At 38.7% G+C, this 22,686-nt stretch overlaps 1 protein-coding gene across 1 annotated transcript in view; it reads right to left on the bottom strand.

The window, feature by feature from the left end:
- Positions 1–22,686, bottom strand: part of TYR (tyrosinase) — a 108,146-nt gene that overhangs the window by 14,040 nt on the left and 71,420 nt on the right. Inside the window, exon 4 of the mRNA XM_052662388.1 lies at positions 218–399. Within this exon, the coding sequence (XP_052518348.1) occupies positions 218–399 (182 nt within the window). The remainder of the gene's footprint in view (positions 1–217; positions 400–22,686) is intronic.

Genomic DNA, 22,686 nt, shown 5'->3' on the forward strand with positions numbered 1-22,686 from the left:
AAAAGTCCGTTATACACATCTGTGTCTTTTTTCCTGTCTTGCATACAGGGTCGTCATTGCCATCTTTCTAAATTCCATATATATGTGTTAGTATACTGAATTGGTGTTTTTCTTTCTGGCTTACTTCAACACTTTAAAGTCATAAGGTTTTGCACACTCTCAAAAAAGATTGGTCACTTCAGACTGAGCAATTCATATGAAAGAAACTGAGCTTTACCTGAATCTTGTAGGTAGCTATAGTCATAGCCTAGATCTTTGGATGAAATAAAGAAATCACCGTTTCTGTAGAGAGGGATGAAAGGAACCATGTAGGATTCCCGGTTGTGCCCAATGGGTGCATTAGCTTCTGGATAAACATCTTGAAGAGGATGATACTTTCGAAGCCACTGTTCAAAAATACTGCAGAGGAAAGGATTATTCAGAATCAGAAACATATTGTTGTTGAAGAAATATCTGGAGTTCTTAAAGTAAAATAACAAGGCATATCTTAAAATCTAACACCATGGAAATATACCAAACATAGTTTCCATGCTTTGAAAAGATTTTGTAAAGCCACCGTTCATGCTGTCAGGCCCTGATGAAATCCACTCATTTGAGAGAAATATTAGAGGATAATTTTGGAAAAGGAATTTCTTAGATGTTAAGTGAAAGTTAAATGACAAGTTAAAACCCTTCAGAATGCCACAGAGCAAGTGTAATTATTGGCTGAGTGACAACCGAGACATAGTCATAAATAATATATGTCTCTTATCTCAAAGAAAGTTCACCCAAAGAAAGAACATGCAAAACTAAATTGGAATCAGTATTAGAAGTTGGCTATTTTTTGGTCATGGTTGGAGACTTTATTTCAACCTCCTTGTTATATTTAGAGAAGTATATGTTTAATGAGGGCTGCCCCTGTTGGTTCGGCAGTAAAGAATCTGCCTGCACTGCATCAGTCCCTGGGTTGGGAAGGTCCCCTGGAGAAGGGCATGGCAACCTACTCCAATATTCTTGCAACTCATGGACAGAGGAGCCTGGTGGGCCACAGTCCATGTGGTCACCAAGAGTTGGACACAACTGAAGTGACTTAGCATGCATGCACAACTACTTCATGAGTCTTGTTGAGAGAAAGAGCTCACCTTCCATGACAGAAGTTAAACATACTTAGCACTTAGCATTTCCCAACTTCCCAGAAAGCTAGAGTATGACCACATGATCAATACTCAGTCAATCAGACATATCCTATCCATTCAAGACTTTGAAACAGGAGATACTGACACAAAGAAGCAAAGACAATGGAGAAGCATTCTAGCAGTGGGCAAGGGAAGTGGTGCTAACAATATCCTGTTTATAAACATGAGATCAGAGGTATCAGTAAAGGTAAGCACTGCCCAGAGGTACCCTGTGTTCGAGAGCACAGCTTTGGTAGATGATTTGGCTGCTGTCCTCCTCGCTTGTTCTTACCTGTTTCTCAACCTGCATCTCCACGATCTCCTGAATTATCCATTATTCTTTCAGCAAATTTGTTCCCTGTTTAATTCAGCCAGAGTGAGTTTCTGTTGCAAGCAATTAAAAACCCTGACAGGAACAAAAGCTAAAAACTAAGCGATCAAAACTGTCCAGTAAGGATGGAAGTGAAACTAAGTAGTGGATAATTAAAAGGGTGACAAAGAGAATGCCTCTGTATGATCAAACCACATAACATAGAGGGAAGAACACTAGACCTGGGGTCAGAAAACTCCCCTAGGGTCCTACATTTGTGATTTAAGAGCTGTATACATTGTATAAGCTCATAAGCAAATCACAGAAACTCTTGAAGGCTTAGCCTTCACATCCTTCAAATGAAAGTAATAATATCTATCCCATCTGTTTCCAAACAAATTATCCAGTGTGGTAGTTTTTAGGAAAGTGCTAAATAGATAAGCTATTGTTATTTAGCTCTAGAATTTGAGCTCAGAGGCAAAAGTTTTGTGCAAGAAGCTGGTGTCTAAAAAAGAGAGTGATGTTTCAAGCAAACAGAGACGTTTAAAAAAAAATTTTTTTAGAAGTACAATAAAGACGAGAACAAGGAAGCCAGATGGCAGCAGTGATGATTGCTTTTTGGTGATGAAAAAGAATTCTATTTGTTCAAAAAATCCGGACTTCAAATGCTAGTTGTGGTCAAAGTTGTTTTCATTGTGAATTAATTGAAGGATCAGTAAGCTGCTGATAAATACCTCGGTTATTAAATACATTTTCTGAGTATTTACTTATGTTAAGTTTTGAAGAAATATGAACCTATGTAAAGCTCAAGTTCTGTGGGTTTTGACAAAGTTGTCTTAATGTTAAGACAACTTTAAGACTCTAAAATGTTTTAACCTGTTTAATTTTCCTTTTATTCATCTGAATAATGAGAGTAATATTTAAGTCATGAAGGTATTGCAAGGATTAATTAAGCAACCTAAATGTCTATTGACAGATGAATGGATAAAGAAGATGTGATATATATTTATATATATATATATGTATATGTATATATACACACACAATGGAATATTGCTCAGCCCATAAAAAAAGAATGATATAATGCCATTTTCAGTAACATGGATGGACCTAGAAATTACCATGCTAAGTGAATTAAATAGGTAGATAAAGACAAATATATTATATTCCCTTATATGTAATATAATATGTAATTATAATATAATATAATATGATATGTAATATAAGGGAATATAATATAAATGAATCTAAAATAGGATACAAATGAACTTATTTATAAAACAGAAATAGACTCACAGACATAGGAAAAACTTATGGTTGCTAAAGGGGAAGGGAGTAGAACAGTAAAACAGGGATTTGGGATTAACACATATTCACTACTATACATAAAATAGATAAACAAGGACCCACTGTATTCAATGTCTTATAATAACCTCTAACAGGAACTGTATTCAGTGTCTTGTAATAACCCATAATGGAAAATTATCTGAAAACTATATATACACATGGGCATCCCTGGTGGCTCAATGGTAAAGAATCTGCCAATTCAGGAGATGCAGGTTCAATCCCTGGGTCAGGAAGGTCACTAGGAAAAGGAAATGGCAACCCACACCAGCATTCTTGCCTGGGAAATCCCACGGACAGAGGATCCTGGTGGGCTACAGTCCATGGGATTGCAGAAGAGTTGGACATGACTCAGTGACTAAATAACAACAATGTATGTACATACATATGTACAATATAAACTAATCAATTTGCTGTACACCTGAAACATTGTAAGTCAACTCTATGTCAATAAAGATTAATTAATTGAAAAGATTAAAGGGTTAATTAAAATAGCATAAGTAAGATACTGGAACAGATCCTGGTAAAGACTGAAATCTGAGAAGGGGGCAGCAGAGGATGAAATAGTTAGATTGCATCACTGACTCAATGGACGTGAATGTGAACAAACTTTGGGAGATGGTGAAGGACTGGAGAGCCTGATGTGCTGCAGTCCGCGGGGTCTCAGAGTTGAACACAGCTTAGCGACTGAGCAGCAAAAACTGAGATGTATGGCTAAGCGTTGGACAGACGGTGAGGAGAAGCTGTCCTCCCCCATAGCGTCTTTCTCTTCTTCATGATTCATGTTATACTGGAAGAACGTTAGCTGGTGAGAGATGTGAGACATGCTATCATAGAAATGCCAAAGCTGTGCATATTTGGACTAGCTCTTTTAAAATGGTTATTATACTTTAAGCAGAAATGGGGAAACAGTATTCAAGAGGATTGTGTTTTGTTTTTTTTTTGGTGTGTACCTCCATTTCCTCAGCTGAAGAAATTAGGAACTGGCTTGACAAATAATCCCAAATTCTTTTCAAGTATTTTATGAATGTATGTATTTTATGAATGTATGTATTTTATGAATGATTCTTCTTATTTTGATGTCTATGGTTTTCTTCTTTTCATGAAAGCATTACTTGTTCATTACACAAAATTCAGAAAATAGAAACATGCAAAAACGAGAAAATTTAAAAAAACACACATACTTGCTCAATATTTCTGTTAGTTTTTTAAATATGCAAATTTAACACTATATACATATTTTAACAAAAAGAATTATAACATAGACACTATTTTATAAGACTTTTTGTTAGTACTAAATGTTGAAGTTATATGTAAGCATGTTTAAACAATATTTAGCAGTTATCACATGGTAAATCTACTTTTTAATGAGAAGGAGGCCCTTTGATAATTAATCTCTCCCCATCCCTATTAAACTTTGGCTGATTTAGAAACAGTCCAATATACAATGAGCTATTAGATAAGAGCTTCAGGCAGACATTGTGCCTTTTGTCAATTGAGAAAAATTACTCTTATAGTTCAGTTTATATATAATCTTATTTCTGCCAAGAAATAAAAATTCTTTACCTAAATAGGACAAGGACATCAATTCTTAGCACCAAGAGATATAATGGATGAAACCATTAATGTGCTCACCCACCTTATTCACCTTTTACAATGAAAAGTATTAATCCTGTTTAAATTCTTCATCGGTAGTTCTCATCTTCAGTTAATTTCATCAAACTATGTCTAGAATGGCTCACATCAGAATACTAATGTTTAACTTGGATAAGCACACTGACATTTTGGGAAGCAAATTATCTTCTTACCAAAGATTTATTTAACCTGCATCTAGATGGTTTTCTAGAAGCCTGAGCAACAGTGAAATGCACAAGAGAGGGTTTAGGAAAAGGTTAAGCTGATCACAGACAAAAACAAGGAGGAATGTGTTTTATGTATAAAAATAGCACGGATGTCAGGTCACTTCCATTCTTATAATAAGACAAAGCTAGATAAGTGGAAAATCAATAACTTTTATTGGACTCATGAGAGAACCGAGGTCACAGAGCACACTACTTCTCCCCAAACTGCAGAGATAAGTGCAAGCAGAGGAACTCAACTGCTATTCCCTTTTCAGGAGGAGAAGCTGGATCCATAAACCCAAACACTTTGATAAATGCCTGGAGACGTGATGAGAGAAGCTAGTGATGAGATGGACAGCTAGTCATGAGAGACACTCCTGGAACCCATAGTCTTAGGGGTATTCCCATGCATTCCCTGGCTTTTACCTCCAGGAACTCTGTCCGATTTTCACAATAAAGATCTGAGAAAGATCCTCTCCTGGCTGTGTTGGGGGAGGGAGAGAGTATCCATTGTGAAATATGCCCAGAGGTCTTCTCCACACCAAAGCCCTTCAATCCAGAGGAAATAACCACCAGAGTATTATTCCAGTAGGAGGAAGGGAACTCCTCTCAGTCCAGCCTCTTTCAGCCTTCTGGTCTCATTCAATGCCACATGGGTCAGGGCTTCAAGGAAACAGATTGGGAATATGACAACTAAAAAGGGAGATCAGAGGCGGAAAAATCAAGAAGCTATACCACTGCAGACACACTCATGACAGTCACAGACCCAAGACACTGGCCAACTAAAAGATTGAAATTTAATCAGAATACTATAGAACACTTTCCCTCTCCTGTACTTTACCATGATACCAACAGAGTTCTAGTATGATAAGAGTGAATTATAACTAAAAGATCTGTGAGACAAATAGTTTCTGAGGAATAGTATCACTTCGAGTCATAGAATAAATGTTTGATTATAAGCAAAAGTGTAAAATAATAGTCTCTGTGGAATAGTATCAATTTGAGCCATAGCATAAATGATTATAAGCAAAAGTATAAAATAAATACAGATGAATGCAAACTGATATGCCTACCTACATACATCTACCATGTGGAAGAATTCCAAATAATTATGTAGACACTTTGAGTACATAAAGGAGCAATGCACAGCTCCCACTCCTTATATGTGGGCTGTCTGTAGTAACTTTCCCCCAAAAAGTACAGTATGGAAGGGCAGTGGAACCACTGAGGAGTTTGAAAGTGAAAGTGTTAGTCACTCAGTCATGTCCAACTCTTTGCCAACCCTATGGACTACAGCCCGCCAGGCTTCTCAGTCCATGGAATTCTCCAGGCCAGAATACTGGAGGGATTTTCCCGACCCAGGGATCAAACTCAGGTCGCAGATTCTTTACCATCAGAGCCACCAGGGATGTCCTTAGGTTTGAGAAAACTGGTGAATATGGTATCTGCCAAGTGACCAAAGCTAACACTGCCCATGGTCAGCCATGTTGATAGTGTGTGCCCTTGATATGATGGGGAGAGAAGAGTGCTTTCTCCTCGGTCCTCTTCCTCCTCAAGTAACTCCAGTCTACAAAATTCCAGTTGAGGGGCATTCTGTAAAACACCTGAGTAGTACTCCTCAAAACTGTCAATGTCATCAAAAACAAGCAAAGCTCCAAAAATAGCCACAGTCAAGAAGGAGGGAGGAGACATGATCACTAAATGTAATATGAGATCCTGGATGGGATCTTGAAACACAAAGAGATATTAGATAACAACTAAGTAATCTTAATGGTGACTCAGACAGTAAAGCATCTGCCTACAATGTGGGAGACCAGGGTTCAAGCCTTGGGTTAGGAAGATCCCCTGGAGAAGGAAATGGCAACCCACTCCAGTACTATTGCCTGGAAAATCCCATGGACAGAGGAGCCTGGAAGGCTACAGTCTATGGGGTCACAAAGAGTCGGACACGACTGAGCGACTTCACTCACTCACTCAAGTAATCTTAATAGACTGTAGTTAATAATAATGTATTGAAATTGTTTCATGAATTGTGACAAAACTTCCATACTAATGTAAATTAAGAATAGGGGCAACTGGATGTGAGATATATGCAAACTCACGTATGTCAAGAGAAAATTATTCTTACATTTCCTTTTCAAAAATAGAACAACAAAGAAACCTAATGTGATTGGATATTAGGGAACTGATTTGCTTTAGTACATTCACTGGTACAACAAAATTGTATAAATACAATAGAATTCTTTTTCATTGACTTATTCAACCATTTCATAAACAGTTGAATACATATATACATCTATAAACTGGTTCTTTGTCAGGTATTGATGTAGTTCTGTGTCCTTGTAGAACTTAGATCTAGTGGTGGAGATGGACACTAACCAGTAATTTCAGAAATGTATCTTTAATTACAGACTGGCAAATACAAAAGCAAGATGGTAATACAATTTAGTGAAGAGGTCTGATTGATTCTGCCTCCTTTGGGAAAGTCTCTGATGGTGTTAAAGAATGACTGTTTAGAGAAGTGATATGTGAATGTTTCTGAAAAAGAGAACAGAATTTGCAAGAACCTTCAATGGGATGCTACATTCTCTTACCTGTCTCACTCCTCCCATAGCTTCACTTATTTCCTATAGCTGATGACTTCTCAATTTATATTTACAGAGTAAATCTTGGTCTGAAATCTCAGCCCAAATTTCCAGCTGCCCAACTGGCACCCTCATTGAAATATCTCAAAAGAATCTTTAAGCACAGCACACAGAATCTTCAAAAATCATGATATTAACATCTCTTCCTTATGCTACCCTTCTCCACTGATTTGTAACTTTGGGAATAAAAATATCTGTCCAGCCAGAATATGTAAAAGACCAACATATCTATGGAGAGAACAGTTTGAGATGAAGCTAGAGAGGAATTGGGGGCAAAATCAAGAAGGGCAGTTGAGGACATGTAAGAAATATTTTCAATTTCTCCTAAGAAGAACAGGAAGTCACTGTCTGTCTCTGCAGTGAGGAGAGATAACATGAATAGATAATTTTATAAAAAGTATAAAATTTATAAAAAGATTGCACTGTGAAGAAAGAACTGGAGGATAGTCAGAACTGATGTGCAGGGAACAAGGGATGCGGAAATCAGCAAGAAAATGTATCTATATTAAAAAAATGATATGTAGCTTTCCAAGTGGTACAGATCAGGAGTGAGGCATCACAGAAGACTCCACATTTTCTGGTTAAAGGGGACTCACAATCAAAACAGAAGCAGATAAAAGGAAACTGGACAAATTCGGTAAGGCCCTGGAGGCAGATAAAAACCCAGGTCTTTGGGCTGATATACCTGGGCCGCTTCTTCCTCTGACACTCCAGTCACCTCTGCTGGGGACTTGGTTTTCTCTTCCTTATTCTCCGCGAGTGGATCCTGAATTACTTCTGTCACTGACTAAGCCTTGCATTTGGGGGCAGGCAGGGTTTGGCAACAGGACTGGAAACGTACAGAAAAATAGATGCTAGAATATGAGTTAAAGACTCCACTTCAGAAGTTATCTCTGAAAATAGAAAACAGTCTATAGTCATCAACTATAGTCTATAGTCACCCTATTTTCTTTCCCTGTGTGAGGAACAAACCTAGAGACATTGTTTTCAGAGCAAGCAAAAGTATGCTGGAAAATATCAGTGCTATCTCTAGCTACAAAACCTCATCTTTTTAATCTTCCTTTTCTCTGTGCCTAACACATAGTAGGTGTTCAATATTTACATGATCATTGTTGCTGCCCTCCTGAGTTTATAATCTCACCCAGGAGAATGAGTTCTTAATAAAGCCATTTCTATTAATACAACCTCTCGGTGTACGTTGCTTATTGACTTAAGCCTCAACAAATCAAGGCGGTAACTGTTATACTGATCCCATTTTACGGAAGAGAACATTGACTCAAAGGGTTGAAACTCTGCCAATGCTGACCCAACAAGACTGTGGCAGAGAATCCAGTGTTTCATGTCAGATTTATGTTAGTTTTACAATTATACTCAACTTGCAGAGCTGTGGCCGGAGCCCAGGTGTTCTATTCCAAGTTAAACAGTCTTCCACTAACAAGCGAAATGTTAGTGATTACTATTTAAAGCAGAAAGATGGACAGAACATTAATGCTTTGCTTCAGGTGGTGCTAGTGGTAAAGAACCCATCTGCCAATGCAGGAACTTGAGATGTGGGTTCGGTCCCTGGGTTGGGAAGATGCCCTTGAAAGGAGCATGGCAACAACGCCAGTGTTCTTGCCTGGAGAATCCCACGGACAGAGGAGGCTGGAAGGCTACGGTCCATAGCATTGCATAGAGTCAGATACGATTGAAGTGACTTAGCACCCACTAAGCACTTTAGAGCTGTGCACAGAAATTAGAACTAGGTATCCTTTGTCATTTTACTTTACCTGAGAAATGAACATTTTATTACAAAGTGTCTCAACAGTGCAGAGAAGAGTTGTGAAATATTAACATCGATAGTCTAAAGACTTGTGATTTTTCTTGGTGGAACTAAGACCCTTTTTACTTCCTCCCAAAGGCCATGAGAACTCATAGACCAACACTGGCTTAGTAGGCCACAAAGCGGCGACAGAGAAGGGGGCCAAAGAGAATGGCCTTGGCACAGATTCTGGGTCTGTGCGTTGACCTGTCCTTGAGGACCAACTTAGAGTTCCCCCTGAGGGAGGCCAGTGAGCAGCCGTGAAATGACTCTGGAAGTGCTGAGTCTTATCTAGAAGCTGACGCTCACTGCAGCCACGTGGGAGAAAGAGGAGCTAAGGGAAGAGGTGCAGCACATGCTGTGAACACAGGGGAGCCCTGCAGGATGTGCGGACAAAAGGGCAGAAATCCAGCTCCAACCGTTTATAAGCAAAGGTTCAATGCCTGAGTGCGTGCTACATCGCTCAGTCATGTCGGACTGGTGGAGACTCCATGGACTGTAGCCCACCAGGCTCCTCTGTCCGTGGGATTCTTCAGGCCAGAATACTGGAGTGGGTTGCATGTCCTCCTTCAGGGGACCTTCCCGACCCAGGGATTGAACCCTCACCTCTTATGTCTCCTGCATTGGCAGGTGGGTTCTTTACTACTAGCGCCATCTGGGAAGCCCAAAGTTTCAATAAAAAGTCCTAATTTTGACGCTGGGATTTGGGGGCCCCAAAAGAAGCCAAAACCATAAAATTTCTTGAGACCTTGAATCAGATTTTTGGCATTGGTTTTATGAGAGGAGAGAGGATAATCTTTGTTAGCCTCAGTTTACTCATCTGTAAAATGTGGATAATAAACTTCAAAATGTCATGAGATGCCAGGGGCCAGAGTGAGGAACTCCACCCATGGCAAAGGTCATGAGGAAGGAGGCTTGGCATACGCAAAGGCGTGATCAAGCCTCAGGAAACCCCCTGTTCCCGAGCATCTACCCCAAAACCAGAGTCTGTTTTATGCTCTCACCTACATCTCTGACTTTACGGGGGGCTCTCCCCCATAACCGTTTCTCCCGGAGAAGGAGTAAACGTGCAGCTCCAAGGCAATAAAAATTCCTGGGCGTGACAAGAGTGTTTCAGCTTACGGACTCCTCTGAAGGTTATCTAGCCCGCCTGTATAGGTTTGTCTGGCCACATGTGATTGTTTACAGCCTCCCAATCTGAGAGGCACGAGATGTTTTAGACTTACTAAAGGCAAATTCTTTTGGGGAGTTGGAAATTATTAGTATAGTGGGTTGGTTAGGAATTATATTGGTGAAGGGTTTTTCATTTGTTGTGCCAATAATTGCTGCTAATTCCCTGCCCTGGGTGTGACAAGGATGTCTCAGGCCAAACCTCTCTGCTGACAGACTAGCTTGTGTGACAGGATTATCCATACTCCTGCCACATGATTGTTTACTACCTCTCAACCATAAACAGCACAGAGAGTTTTGGAGTATTTTGAAAGTCTTAATTAGCATAGGGCTTTTCTCATTGTTGAGTCAATGATTGCCACCAGGCCTCCATATCCTTAGGCACCTGGGAATATATTAATCAATGTATTTGGAATATAGAAAAGGAAATATAGTAGTTTTTAAGGTTAGCAATACTAGACTTTTTGAGTTAATGAATTTTCTCTTTTGTAATAGATCACTGTACTTTGTTATAAATCACTGTGTCCTTGCTATGTAAAAATGTAACTTTATCACTATCTTAAGACTAAATAGATCTTAAGGGGAACATTGGTGAAAGGGTTTTCATTTGTTGGGTTAATGTTTGCTGCTAAATCTCCATGTTCCCTGCCCTTATAATGAATATAACTAGCATGTAGGAGAAACAAGTATTAACCTTTAAGCATATAGGAGAAATAAGTATTAACCTTTAAGATTAATCATGTTAACCTTGGGTTAAATAAATTCCTTTCTTGATTGTAACTCACTACACCCTCACCCTATAGGAATGTAACTTTATTTGGAGGGTGGTGCCTGGTTTAAGAAAAAACACCCTTGGAAGAAATAAGTTTTTTGGTTATCAAAAGAAAGGATCATAAAATGTCAGCAGGTCTCATGGCCAGAAGATGATGTAAAATCCCTAAGACCTTTTTATGTGAAGCACCTGATTTTGATAAAGGTCAGGACTGCTGACTCCCGCGTGACTCTGTATTCATCCCTATGTGTAACAAAAGGTATATAAGCAAACCCCAAAATAAAGAATTTGGATCAGTTTCCAGAAAGACTGATTCCCTCATGTCATTCTTTTCTGCTCCCCGTTTTTCTGGCTGAATTCGCATCTGGAGCGTGGGTCCTCGCCACGTCCACTTACTTGCCCCGGTTTTCAAGCCCATGCAAGAAGGAGCCCAAGGAGGGGCACCTTCCGATATTCAAGTGGCACCGGTGGCCCAACGTAGATGGTGCAAATTCCTTGTCTTGGAATTTTATTGGTATCCCAGGTAAACCAAGTTATTCAGCCTCCTTTTCTCTCCTACTATTTTCTGGCCGAACTCCCATCTGGTGCATGGGTACCCACCAAGCCTATTAATTTTGCCTGGGCTTCTAAGATCGGACCGGGGGGGCCTCAGTGCCTCCTCTCCTTCGGGAGAACAGGAAGATGCCTGTGGCCTACGTAGGTGGTGATTGGTATTCCATGTGAACCAAGTTATTCAGCCTCTTTTTCTCTGCTAATTTTCTAATCCCTCTCTATCTGTAATTAAATAAGTTATTTCTAAGGACACCGACACCATCCCCACCTTCGAATTCCCTGGATCCACCGGGGCTGGACCCCGGCAATGAGATATAACTGAAATTAGGTGTACAGTGCACCCAGAACAGGGCCAACACACAGTAAGTACCCAACAGCGGGTAATTGTTGCTGTTATTCTTACACCCATCAGAAGGCATCATTTCTGCAGTTTAATATAAGAAGCCAATTTCAATTCCCTTAGAATGGAGGTTTTATATTTCTATTCCTTGGGAATTTTGGTGTATCACAAGAAGGATGGAGTTAGCTTAAAAAACAAATACGTCAGTGAATTTTATTTCTTATTTTAAATAAATTATATGAACAGAGAGTGAATTAATTATAGAATTTAACTTCACAGATGCTGAAACTGGATTGATCAGATTCAGATTTTGGTTGTGATACTCAGAAGCTGTGCAAACTTGGGCAAACTACTTCACCTCTGTGTGGTTCAGTTTCCTTCCGAGTAAAATGACAGCTACAATATGGGTTGAATTGTGCCTCCCCCAAATTCATGTGTTGGTTTTCAGAACATGGTTATATTTAGAGATGGGGTCTTTAAAGAGCTAATTAAGTGAATATGAGATCCTTGGGGTTGGTTATAATCCATTATGTCTGGTACCCTTATAAGGAGGAGAAATTTGGATATAGACAGGTACAACAGAAGGAAGAGCCTGTGAAGACACAGCGAAAAGAGAGTCAAGAAGAAATCATGAAGTGAGGTCTCAAAAGTCACCAGTTTTGCCCATACCTTGATCTTGAAATTTCTAGTCTCCAGGATTGCAAGAAAATAAATTTCTGTTGTTTAAGCCACCAAGTCTACGGTACTATGTCATGGTAGCCATAATGGATTAATACACAACAGCACGTTATGTGAAGGGTTTCTTCCAAGTATTTAGTGAATAAATACATGTAAAATTACTTAGAATAATATATATAATAGAATACAGAATGCTGTTACTTTTATTAAAATTATAGCTACTTTGTTTTTAAGTTTCTTATTGGAGCATAATTGCTTTACCATGTTGTGTTAGTTTCTGCTGTGGAACAAACTGAACCAACTCTATGTATACATACATCCCTCCCTCTTAGGCCTCCCTCCTGCCCCATTCCTTTCTACCCCCCAGCTCATCACAAAGCACTGAAATGAGCACCTTGTGCAATACAGCAGGTTCCCACTAGCCGTTTATTTTACACACGGTAGTGAATACCCGTCAGTGCTAATCTCCCAGTTCATCCCTCCCCTTCCCCTACTGTGTCCACATGGCCATTTTCTTGGTGTGTTCTTGAGTTTTGAGTCTGTTTTAGAGTTCTTCTTCCTTTGTTGTTGCTGTTTAGTTGCTAAGTCATGTCCAACACTTTCTCAGTCCCAAGAACTGCAGCCCACCAAGATGTTTCTGTCCATGGGATTTCCCAGACAAGAATACTGGAGTGGGTTGCCATTTTCTTCTCCAGGGGATCTTCCAAACACAAGGATTGAACCCATGACTCCTGCATTGCAAGTAGATTCTTCACCATGAAGCCACCAGGGAAACCCCTTTTCTTATGATTTCCTTAAACTTTTATTTGCCACTGTATCTTTTGCTTCTTTAAGGCTTAGGGCATAAAAACACCAACCAGATTTACTGTTTCCCTTCTTTGATCATTACATATGTCATGCTAGATTGTAATTATTTGATTATGTGTAATTCTCCAATAGTATATGGGGGATCCAGGAAGAGTAATTACTTTGTCTTATTGGTCACTGCAGACCAAATGTCCATCACAGTGCCTTCTCATTAACAAGAGGGCTAGATTCATGTAGATCAAAAATATGTAAAATTTGAGAATTTTGTAGTATTTTGGGGAGAGAGCCCACATTTTATCAAATTCGGAAAGAGTATGAACTAAATATTAAAGAATCATTTACTTAGTGGTTAACTATTAGAACTGAGAGAAGGAGAAAGCCAAGAGATGCTGATGATTTATTTTAAGTTGGTTATCTCTAAAAGTGGAGTTACTCTCTGACCCACACCAGTTAGCAAAGTGTCTGGCATGTAATAAGCATTGTTGTTGTTGTTGTTTTCCAGTTGCTTAGTCACATCCAAAACTTTGTGACCCCATACCCGGCCTCCCTGTCCATCACCATCTCAAACTCAGGTCCATCATGTCAGCGATGCCATCCAACCATCTCATCCTCTGTTGTCCCCTTCTCCTACCACCTCCTTCCTCTTCTGCTGAGACCACTGGAAAAACTTGGAGCCTTTCTTCAGATTTGAAATAACAGTGTCCCAATAATTCCTCTTCTTCATGTTGCTGGCTAATGATATTCTAGAACTCATTTAAGGAGTATTTGGAAATTTTTACTGAAAAGCAATGCTTTTTAAAAGAAACGGACACTTTAAGAGCATAAATTGTTAGGAATGAGTAGCTGCAAATGGAAAGCCTGCTAAGAAATTCAACCTCAGTTGACTATAATTCCAAATGTATACTCTACTCCACAATTTCTTAGCTTAGTTGAGGAAAGGGCAAAGAAGTCTTTGGGATATGGATACTGAGTGAAAACCAGATTAAAATCATTTAAGCTAATGATAAAACTTGAAGGAACTTAGGGTACAAACCAAAATAGCAATGATAGCAAACTGGAAAAAAAAAAAAACCCAGCAAACTAAAAGTCTAAGGGGAGAAAAAGGCAATTTCAGAAGTTACTGTTTTTTCTTTTCCCATAAATACTTACTGGTATCATTAAGTGGCAAGGTATACTACTAAGAACCATGTACACTACCATATGTAAAATAGACAGCCAATGGGAATTTGCTGCATGACTCAAGGAACTAAAACCAAGGCTCTGTAACAACCTAGAGGGATGGGAAAGGGTGGGAAGTGGGAGGGAGCTTTAAGAGGGAGGGGACATATGTACACCTATAGCTAATTCATGCTGATGCATGGCAGAAACCAAAGCAATATTGTAAAGCAATTGTCCTTCAGTTAAAAATAAATAAAGATTTTTAAAAACATGAAAAAAAGCAACCCATAGTGCTTCCCAAGTGATGATAACATGCACCCAGAATTGACAGACACTGCATTAGACAAAAGTTGAAATCAAATGAGCCAAGCTGCACTCATAGACCAGAGCTAGTCAGAGTGAATTTGTGAAAAAGGTATCCTAAAGGGCCAGCCCTCTCAGCTGATGCTCAGTGTAAGTGAGAGGAAGGCTATTCATGTGGCTCAGTAGACACTACTGATTGACCTTCAGAGTCTCTGTGCTCTTACCTGGGAAGATGTGCTAATAAACCTTACCTTTTTCCTTTCACTATGATGCCCATTTTGTAATTCATTAAACAGTGTATTTTGAACCCACTACATGTTAAGTTCCAAGGATGGAAAAGAAGTGTTCCGATTCTCATGGATCTCACTCCATACCATGATAAAAAGATAAATAAAATTTCAAAGCAATGTAAATGACACTTTGGAGGGGGCATGTGTATAAAACCTATGGGATTACAGAAGAAGCAGCTAACTGCTGGAGTCAAGGACAGTTTCACAGTAGGGATGATATTTAAACTGGATGGATAGGTTATGGGGAAGGCATTGCACAAACCAACAGGGAGCCTGGGCACTCATGCTACTGAAAAATGAAAGTGGCTTGGTGTGTCAGAATGGAATATAGAGTTGTGTAGGATCAACAGGAAGTGAGACAAGAAAGGTGAGAAGAGTCAGACTAAAAAATCATCTGTCCACCAAGGCGATGGAAGGTTGTAGGGATGGGGAAGTAGTTTTAACTCCATCCTCAGAGTTAATTTGCCATCTAAGTACATTTGATAAGGAGTGAACATGACTGAACTTCAATTTTGTAAATGCAATTACAGTGGATATGATTAAATAACAATAAATCAACATCTATTACTTCTGTCTATTGAAGATCGCACATTGTGAGAGTGGGCCAATAGTGACACATATGCAGACAATTATTAGTTTTCTACAGGTAGTTACAATGCCTCTCTTTCATAAAAAAAATTATCTTCTCTTAAACTTTTCCTTCACTTTCTACTATTTATCATCAGAGTGATGCTTGTAAACAACTAATCAATTCAGTAATGATTCCCATTTATTAGGTAGTCATGTATCTATTACTAGGCTTGGGATTTTGACATATATCATCATATTATTTCTCCACCAAGACTACAAGAGAGGTATTAGTAACAGTAGCAGTAGTGAGACTTTAGCTCATATAACACTCACTATATATCAGGTACCATTCTAGGTACTCCTATATCAGAACTCAATTAATCCCCAAAATACTTCCAGAAGGAATGTTTTGTTGTTATCCCTATTTTGCACACAAGAAAACTGAACCACAGAATGGTTCAGACAATGGCCCAAGGTCACATAGCTTGGATTCAAATCCAGGATTTGGCAGGATTCAAATGCAGGAGTGGCAGGATTCAAATCTAGGCAGTCTGATCTCAGTACCAGCTCTTAGCCTTAGCGAAGTATGGCCTCATGGTGGTATTCACATTAAAATACAGAAAAACAAACAAACAAACAAAAAGCAGGAGTTTAAATAACTTTCCTCAGTTTATTTAGTTAATAAATGTAGCAGCAGGACTCCAACTCAGGTTTGCTGCACTCAGCGCTTCCCATAAATGCTTCCAGTTGTGTGTTTTGCAAACACACACACACACACACACACACACACACACACAGTAGACCTGCGTGACTTGCACATTTTCCAATTTAGTCAGGAGAAGAAAAAGAATGTTGGAAAAGAGATTTTGAGTCTCAGAGATTTTCCATGACTGAGTATTAGAAATAAAAGCTCAATCTGTTCACTGCTATAATCATAGAACTTAGAATAGCATCTGTACACAGTTGGCACTCAATAAATGTTGGATAAATAACTATCCCAGAGGGATATGGAGAATATATTGTACATAGTCAGTGAACGGTGGTGGTGGTTTAGTATTTAAGTTGTGTCCATCTCTTGCGACCCATGAACTGCAGCCCACCAGGCTCCTCTGTCCATGAGATTTCCCAGGCAAGAATACTGGAGTGGGTAGCCATTTCCTTCTTCAGATATTTAGTGAATATTTATTCACTAAATGGGGGTTTATTGAGCATCTCCACATGCAGGCAAGTCGGGCAGTATACACGGTAGTGTGGAAGATAAAAGGCTACAAAAGGCAGAGTCCTTCCCATCAGCAATATTTAGGAAGGATTTATACCATTTACACATATTTTTTGTATCTTTCCTTTAGTCAAGGCTCTAGGACCTGTATATGATGTGAAAAGCCTTTTTAGGTACCGATACTTAAGTCATTCTTCGTGGTAATTACAATGTGTTCAAGGTGGGCATAATTAGTACACAGTTTCATCCACCTAACATCCCATTCATGGACACCAGACAATACTCTATGGTTTCCAACTTTCCCTGTGAATTATGTTTTTAAGACCATTACCTCTGTCATAGGGGCTTCCCAGGTGGCGCTAGTGGTAAAGAACCCACCTTCCAATGCAGGAGATGTATGAGCTGTGGATTCGATTCCTCTGTCGGGAAGATCCCCTGGAGGAAGAGATGACAGCCCACTCCAGTATTCCTGCCTGGAGGATCCCACGGACAGAGGAGCCTGGCGGGCTACAGTCCTTGGGGCCGTGAAGAGTCGGACACGACTGAAGTGACCTAGCACAAACGCATGCTTATATAAGCATCACTTTCAGTATGATGTTAACGGCTTTACTGATTATGGTAGGATTCACCTCATTCTGACGGTCACGGTGGAAAGTCCATCCAACTGTATTACCTGTATAGATGGAGTACTCCTTCATTTGGAAAGAGAACTCCTTCCTCCAGACAAAAGGATATTGCTACCATTTTAGCACAGTGCCCTTCAGACACAGCTTGTACAATTTCAGCCTCTCATGAAATTGATATTGGTTTGATAGGAATTCAGAGAAGTTATGGAATTATTCCTTCACCTAATAGCCTACATCACAACCTAGAGATATGTGCCTTCACAGTTAAACAAAGACTATAAAATCAATTTTATTTCCCTTGCTGGGTTTAAGAGTCCATGTTAATAGAAATTACTAAGATCCTCATTTTTCATCTTGGCTCACTAATAGGATATTTGTCAATTTATCAATATCCATACCTGGCCTGCATATTTCCTGGTCTCCATCTCTTTTCCAGAACATATAATGAGAAAACTGAATAGGTTAATTTGGTACATATGGATTTTAAAAGGGAGTAATGAGGAAAGTGAGCCGACAGGACAAAAATCTATGATTGTCAGCTTAAGGCATTTGCACTTCTCCATATGTAATGAGTCTCTGTTACCATTTGAGAGGGTGAATGACATGAGAAAAACTTATGCATAAAAGGATTTATATGAAAGTGTCATACTTTTTTTAGTTGGAGGGAATTAGAGGATTTTTTGCTTGGAGAGATTAGAGGCAAGAAACCAACGCATACTTCTAGGTAGTTAAGTATCTTACAGCCTCTACTAAAAATGTAAGAAAAATCAAAGGTAATGTGTGTAAATGAGATAAGGGAGCAAAGAAGATCACAAATGTTTGAACACCAAGGATGTCATCTGGCAGAGGGAAAAAAATCATTCTGAGCTCAAGTACTGCATTTCAATGAACAGCAAATATTCCATGCACGCCTAAGAGTATTTATGATGTTGTACAATTATAGAAACATATGCAACACAAATGCATAAATAATTTATAAAGTAATAATACTAGTATCATTAGCCATTTAGATGAAAAAATATACAATGTTTTCAAGACTAGCATAATGAACAAAGAAGACAGTGTAAAACATCCTTTAGAAAGCAAATTCATCTGGAGCTGAGAACCTGACATCTTAATCACAACTAATGATTCTGACTGCTGAAAGGAAAGAGCCCAGGAAAACACAGGTCAACGATTGAAGAAGAGATTATTTTCTGTGTGGTTTTCTTTAAAATAGTAGTTATATACCCATCTAGTCACTTTCTTTCTCTGCAGCTGAAATCTGCATCTATGAATATGTCCTAATCTTTCCTTTCCTACTCCTCCACTCTATTCAACTTGAGAAAAACTGATGAATATATTTCTTACAAAGGTCAGTGATCTGTCCCCCAACCTGGAGTGCTCCTGCGGAACCCTTTCTCATCTTTACGCAGGTATGTCCCAAACTACATTTGTATATATTGTGTACCTATCATTTTTCAACTTTAAAATTTCCTCTTAATAAGATTTATCTTTTATTAATATACTCTGCTTGGTAAGTTGCCATTCTTATATTTTCCTTTAATTCTTTATATATGGCATCCCTTAGCTCCCTGCACATATTTAAAATAATTTATTGAAGTATATTCCTAGAAAGTCAACCGTCTAGATTCCCATCATCACAGTTTCCATAGACTGTTTCTTCTTCCTTGAGTATGGGATACACTATTTGTCTTTTCATTTACTATGAATATAATTTTTAAATACTCAACAACATACTACCAAACCAAATTCATAAAAAGAATTATACAGAGTAACCAAGTGGGATTTATCCTAGGAATTCAAGGTTGGTTTAACATCCCAAAATCAATTAATGGAGTTCACTCATGATCTCCTAACTAAAGAGAATAATAGGATTAAATAATGAGAATAGTTTTTAATTAGCATTAGAAGAAATTCAGTACAACAATAGTGGCATATAAAAAGTTCCAAATGTTTCTGTTATTACTTACTGATGTTAGGTCAACGAATACATTTGGCAAATTGAATTTCAGCTTGGAACAAAAGAATATAGTCACAAGTAAATGAAATTTCAACACTGCCCCGGCTTTTGGTATGTAAACCATAAACGGGGAATTCAGGGATCCAAACAGAAGCTTTCAAAGGCATATGATGGACTCTGGTTTGACTTTGACTTACCCAAATTCACGGGTATTGAAAAGTCATTCCTGGGCCCTCCTATTTCTTCCAGTTCTTCATATGAATGATATCTCCCCCACAAACTTAGCTACATTAGATACTTAAGTAAAGTCATATTTGGTACTATTTACAAATTTTTCTTTGTGCAGGACCAAATTTAATTTCCATGGGTCAGGGGCAGATGAGTACTAAGCTTATAGTTGCAAGCAGATTTAAATAGCGGTTTAAATCTGTGGTAGAGGTTTAAATAGTGTCAACTTTCTTGAAAAAGAGGCTGAGAAGAGTCAGGCAAGATATTAGCATCCTAGCCAAATATCCTTCACAACAAGGAAGAATTTGATTTCCAATATGAAGAGTTTCTCCTGTGGCTCAGCAGTAAAGAATCCACCTGCAATGCAGGAGACTTGGGTTTGATCCTCGGATCAAGAAGATCCCCTGGAGAAGGAGATGGCTACCCACTCCAGAATTCTTGCCTGGAGAATCCCATGAACAGAAGACACTGGTGGACCATGGGGTTGGAAAAGAAGCGGACAAGACTGAGGGACTAAACAACAAGCTTGAAAGAAAGAAGTCTAGGTGCACAGACAAGAGGTTAATAGAATGCTGTCTGTTCGTGGATATCTGTGTTCGTAAAATTAACTTTTGCCAAATCTGTGGTAATGTGACCGGTGCTAATTCTAACCTATTCTTCAGGAGCATGAACATAATGGTTCTGAGAGCATTACAATGCTGATGCTCAAGCTTCCATATTTATTAACTAAGAAGTTCTATGTCTGGGGTCTGTATCTGGGTATTTTAAGTAAAAGTATCCCAGGGATTTAAGCAGCAAGGATTGAGAACCACTTTTATAGTAAATAACCTATTTTGTTAGGTTTGATTTATAAAATGAATGAGACAGACACTGAACAGAACATTAGGTATCTCAAGCTGAGTGGAGCTGCAAAGCTACTGACTAATTGATTAAAAAAAAATAAGCCATTCACAGTTCTCATAAAATTTAAAATGTGTAATTGTGTTTTGGTAAAAACAAAATCCCAAGAGATTGCTCTAATTGCTTCCACAATATTTATTTTTATGTCTTTTGATTCATTTTGAAAGAGTGGCATTGTGACAGTGGGATGCATACTGATTACTGTGGTGAAAGGCAAAAATCTTCTCAGATGGTCTCTCCCTGAACACAGATGAAAAATAGTTGTGTTTTTTGTCTTTGTTTATTTTACTATTATAACTTGAAGAATCATGACACTTTATATCTTGAAGGCAATGAAGAAGAAAAATTGCATTTTCATATTAGCTGTCTGTATCAAATCAAGCAAGAATAAGAAGAAAATAGATTTTTTTGCTAGAAGTCTGGTGGATAAAGTAACCTGTTTTAAAGAAAATAAGGAAAAATTTCCATCACCTATTTGCCAACATCTGGCCAAAGTAAAATGTGTAAAATGGAAAAATAGAAAAATTACCTGGGGATGCTGCTTATTCAGTGTGAAAAGTGAGAAGATTTTCTATTTAGATATTAGACTAGAGAAATGAGGATTTAAGGGTCACCTCTTTTGGTACCTTTGATGATGTGCATCACAGACAGTATTTGGGGGAAAATCTCATGAAATTATGATTGGAAGAGTGAATAAATCGATAAACAAAAGCAAAACACAGGTAGATATTGCATGGATTTGAGAAAAAATGGACTATTTTTATTGCCTACAAAGTAATCATTATGAAGGTTGTTGCAAAGTAAATAAACGCTGACCAATTTTTCCAGCCCCAACAGGCCCCTTTCATGCATATCTTGCTAATTTCTGCCCTGAGTTCAGGGTTTTCCCAGTTTTGAGGACTGATCTTGATCTCAGTAGGAAGAACTGGTTATTGTTGTTGTTGTGGTTCAGTTGCTAAGTTGTGTCCAACTCTTTGCAACAGCATCGACTGTAGCCCACTGGGCTCCTTGTCCACGGGATTTCCCAGGCAAGAATACTGGTGTAGGTTGCCATTTCCTTCACTGGGGGATCTTCCTGACTCCTGTGTCTCCTGCATGGCCAGGTGGATTCTTTACCCTGGGCCACCAGGGAAGCCCAGGAAGACCTGGGACGTCACTACAATAGAACTTTAAGTCCTACCATAGACTAACCCTGACTGTCTGTTGATATATCTATTCCAATAACTCTGCTACTTTTCTGCCATGTTTCCTTGATCTGGTTACTATCTTATTAACTTATTTGTGAAGTTCTTCTAGAATTGAGTCTCCACCTATCTAAACAAAACTTTCCATGACAATTGGGTGTCTTGCCCCAAATTGAATCTACTTGAATAAGCAATTTTCTTTTCTAAACAGACTGTCCCTTTCAACTGCAGCTAATACAATATCTGTCCATCCCCTGCCTAGAATAGAATAGAATATTCCGCACATTCTCCTTCTGCAATTAAGAGTTAGTATTTGTTAATTCCCAAATTCAAATACCTCCTGAAAATGCAGCAAATATTTCTGAGTGGCTACTATGATTCTTGCACATAAAAATCTTAAAAATATATTTCCTGTACTTAAAAGCCACACAGTCTGGAGAGGAAGACAGATATATGAATATGCTATTTTAATGTACACTAGGATGCTGCTGCTGCTAAGTCACTTCAGTCGTGTCCAACTCTGTGTGACCCCACAGACGTCAGTGCAAAGAGACAAGTAAAAGGCAGTAAAAAGGAGGAAGTGATCAGCTTCTATTGAAAGAAAGGAAATAGAAAGTAACAGGGTTTGAGCTGAAGATCAAAAGGCTGCTAGAAGACCAGGTGATAAATGAAGACCAAGAAGCTGGTGGAGCATTTCAAGGAAGAGATTCCAGTTTGCACAAAGGCTCCATGGAGCGGGGTACATTTGCGACAATTCTACGCGGGGATATCTTAAGGAGCTGGAGCACACACTTTGCCTTCAACTCTTGGTGCCCTGAGTTAAGGCATCTA

Source organism: Budorcas taxicolor, chromosome 25 (genome assembly GCF_023091745.1).
Source record: "Budorcas taxicolor isolate Tak-1 chromosome 25, Takin1.1, whole genome shotgun sequence".
Taxonomy (NCBI): Eukaryota; Metazoa; Chordata; class Mammalia; order Artiodactyla; family Bovidae; genus Budorcas; species Budorcas taxicolor.